The sequence below is a fragment of the Lathyrus oleraceus genome, chromosome 1, assembly GCF_024323335.1.
Source record: "Lathyrus oleraceus cultivar Zhongwan6 chromosome 1, CAAS_Psat_ZW6_1.0, whole genome shotgun sequence".
Taxonomy (NCBI): Eukaryota; Viridiplantae; Streptophyta; class Magnoliopsida; order Fabales; family Fabaceae; genus Lathyrus; species Lathyrus oleraceus.
This window is the reverse complement of record NC_066579.1, coordinates 102707941-102711541: the sequence shown is the minus strand read 5'-3', so window position 1 is coordinate 102711541 and position 3601 is coordinate 102707941. Positions and strand designations below refer to the sequence as shown.

General features: G+C 42.3%; 1 protein-coding gene across 1 annotated transcript; it reads left to right on the top strand.

The window, feature by feature from the left end:
• Positions 1 to 1474: 1474 nt before the first annotated feature.
• Positions 1475 to 3232, top strand: LOC127093963 (uncharacterized). The gene is made up of 3 exons (XM_051032845.1): positions 1475 to 2211; positions 2341 to 2747; positions 2868 to 3232. The coding sequence occupies exons 1-3, from the start codon at positions 1475 to 1477 to the stop codon at positions 3230 to 3232; spliced, it is 1509 nt and encodes a 502-aa protein (XP_050888802.1).
• Positions 3233 to 3601: the final 369 nt, after the last annotated feature.

The following is a 3601-nucleotide window of genomic DNA, read 5'->3' as shown; positions in this document are numbered from 1 at the left end:
CAGGTGCAGTCCCAAATGCAGTAGTTGATCGAGACTATTCAAGCAGTCACAAGAGGCCAAGAGGTTATGGCAAAGATGCAAGAATAAATGAATCAACATACCAGTACTACCAATCCTCCTACACCTCTAGCGGTCGAGACTCCGACTCCAGTTCCTCAAGTTGATCCTCCAATCAACATTAGTGCACCCGGTGGTATTCCAAACGGAAATCCTTGTCTTCATGTTTTTGAAATAGACGACCAACATGATGCGTTCTTCATCCCAAGGGCTGCTTCTCAGGATGACGACTTCGGTTCAGCAACCAATGAGGTGGAGAGAAAGGTAAAGGCTATCGAGGAAAAGCTCAAGGCAATGGGGAACACTGATGTTTTGGGCCTTGATGCGGAAAAAATGTGTCTGGTGCCTGGGGTCATCATTTCGGCCAAGTTCAAAGTTCCAGACTTTGAAAAATATAAGGGAAATAGCGACCCTAGAACTCACATTAGGGCATACTACCGAAAGATAGCTGCTTATTCCGGTGATGATCAACTCTTAATGCATTTTTTCCAAGATTCCCTCAGTGGGGCATCTTTGGATTGGTATATGCAACTCAAGGGCAGCCATATTCACACATGGAGGGAAATGGCTGAGGCATTCCTTAAGCATTATCAGTACAACACTAATATGGCGCCTAATCGCACGTAGTTGTAAAATCTGACTCAAAGGTCTGAGGAGTCCTTCAAAGAGTATGCCCAACGGTGAAGGGAATTAGCTGCTAGGGTACAACCCCTATTGCTAGAAAGGGAACTGGTAGACATGTTATGGGAAACCTGCAAGGTCCATACCTTGATAGAATGGTAGGGGGCACCTCTTAGGGCTTTTCCAACCTAGTCTTAGTCGGTGAAAGGATAGAAAATATGATTAAGATGGGAAAGATCCAGAACTCTGCCAGTACTTCCAATGCATTGAAGAAACCTTTTGTTCCCTATGGTAAAAAACGAGAAGGCGAGACCAATGCCACCTCCATCATTCAAACAAGAAATCCCACTTATCCACAAGTAGCCGCCATAGCTCCCGTCCAACCAAGTCAACAACAACCATTTGCAATTCTTGTTCAAACTCAACAACAACAACGCTACCAATAACCATAATAACAACGGTATCAACAACAATCGCAACGTCAGCAACAATAATATCAACAACAATAACAATAAAGGATGCGAAGGCTCGAGATAAGATTTTACACATTTCTCATGCCATATAGCCACATTCTACCATATTTGTTGAGGGGATCACTTGTACAAATAAGGGAGTTAGGACCCCCACCAGTGGTTCTTCCTCCCGGTTATGATGCAATGTCCGCTGTGAATTTCATTCTAGCGCTCCTGGGCATTTGATCGAGAATTGTAAAGCATTAAAGTACAAGGTTCAAGATCTTATTGATTCTAAGACAATCACGTTCTCCCCCAAGGGGCCAAATGTAAATAACAACCTGATGCCTCCTCACAATAATGCAGTCGTGAATATGATGGAAGTTGATAATGGAAGGAGATTGATGTTCTGTGTGGATGAGCTAAAAACACCACTCATCGAGATCAAGAATGCTTTAATGAAGGATAATGCCTTTCCCATATGTAGTAATAACTGTGAACACTGTCTGATTAACCCGCAACAATGTAGAATGTTGAAGTCTGTCATACAACAATTAATGGACCAAGGGATCTTAGTGGTAGACTGCTCGTCCATAAAAGAAGATGTGTCTACCCTCGAGATACCATACGACAAAGTCCATCCTCCGCAAATTCCATATAACTTCTCTCAGTTAACCCTGTCAACAAATCCCGTTACTCCGATCATAATAACAGTTCCCACACCATTCCCATATGATGACACTAAGGCAGTCCCATGGGTGTATGAAACTTCAATCTACATTCATGGACAGAAGATTCAAGAAGAATCGATGAAGTCTAGTGATCCAATGATCAATATCACCGCCACTGGCAAAATTATGAGAAGTGGAAGGATATTTGCGCCGGCATCCACTCCAATTGGAACTACCCATCCTTCAATTTCAGACAAAGGCAAACCAATTGATGGCGCTCAGCAAAGACAAGACCCTACACCTTTCGATGAAGTAGACGAGTTCTTACGCATTATCAAGAAGAGTAATTATCGAGTAGTCGATCAGCTTAACCAGACACCCTCGAAGATCTCAATGTTGTCTTTATTAATGTGCTCGGAGGCCCATAAGGATGCTTTGGTAAAAAATTTGAGGACAACTCACGTACCGCAAGAGATCTCTGTTTGTTAGTTTGAAGGGGTAGTTAACAATATCGCTACTGGCTTAAGCTTGGCTTTCAGTGATGAAGAGCTTCTCGCCGAGGGGAGGAATCATAACAAAGCTCTCCATATTTCTATTGAGTGTGTGGACACAGTCCTATCAAGAGTTTTGGTAGACAATGGGTCTTCCCTCAATGTAATGCCTAAGAGCTCATTTGCTAAGCTAACTGTTGAAGGACTCGTAATGAGGCCTAGTGAGCTTATAATAAGAGCATTTGATGGGACTAGGAGGACTGTAATCGGTGAGGTGAATTTGCCTATGAAGATTGGTCCCCACACTTTCCTTATCACTTTCTTCGTAATGGATATCTATCCAACCTACAATTGTCTACTTGGAAGGCCTTGGATTCATTCAGCTGGTGCAGTCACTTCAACGCTCCACAAAAAATTGAAATTCTTAGCTGATGATAAACTAGTTGTTGTCGAGGGTGATGAGGACATTGTGGTACGTCATCTCGTGTCTTTCCGATATGTTGAAGGAGAATGGGAGATGAGGGAAGTCCCATTCCAATCATTTGAAGTTTCCAATGATGAAATGGTTTAACCAGCAAGGGATGATGCAAAAGATGTTGAATCTCCAACGACATCTCTTAAGGACACCTTGACAATCATAAAGGATGGACACCTCCAAGGATGGGGAGGATTACTTGAACTTCCCGTCAACAAGGACCGTACCAGTTTAGGATACAACTCCCAGAATTTGAAGAAACCCGTGCCAATAGCTACAAAGGGATCAGTGATGCCGCTATCCGAAAACTTCTCAAGCGCTGGTTACCTTGATGACAACCGTGTTTGTGCCGTGGAAGAAGACAAAGAAGAAGATGTTGAATTGATCTTCACAAAGACTGATGGAAAGGGTGCCACCAAATGGACCGAGATTGAAATACCTAAAGTGACACTGATTAAAATTTAATTCCCAATGTTGTTTTCCTTGCTTTTTATCAAAAGAACCCATGTCAAGCCCAATGCATGGGGGGGGGGGGGGGGTCATTTGTAGGGCCTCATCAAATTTCCTTATTAATCATTAATGAAAAAGGTTCATGTTCGCAATCAATTTTGAGATCCTTGTCTTTCATTTATTTATTTCACCTTTTTTCAAAATGGAAATTTTCTTTAAAAAAATTCTTTTCAAATCATCCTTTCTTTCATATCAATAAAAGCGTGGACCTTAAATCGTGCAGATCATCCTCGACAACCACCAATGATAATTCTGCTACGGTCTCATACGACTTTGACAACCCGATTAATCAAGCCGGTGAAGAGTGTGAGGAAGAGGCCAAAC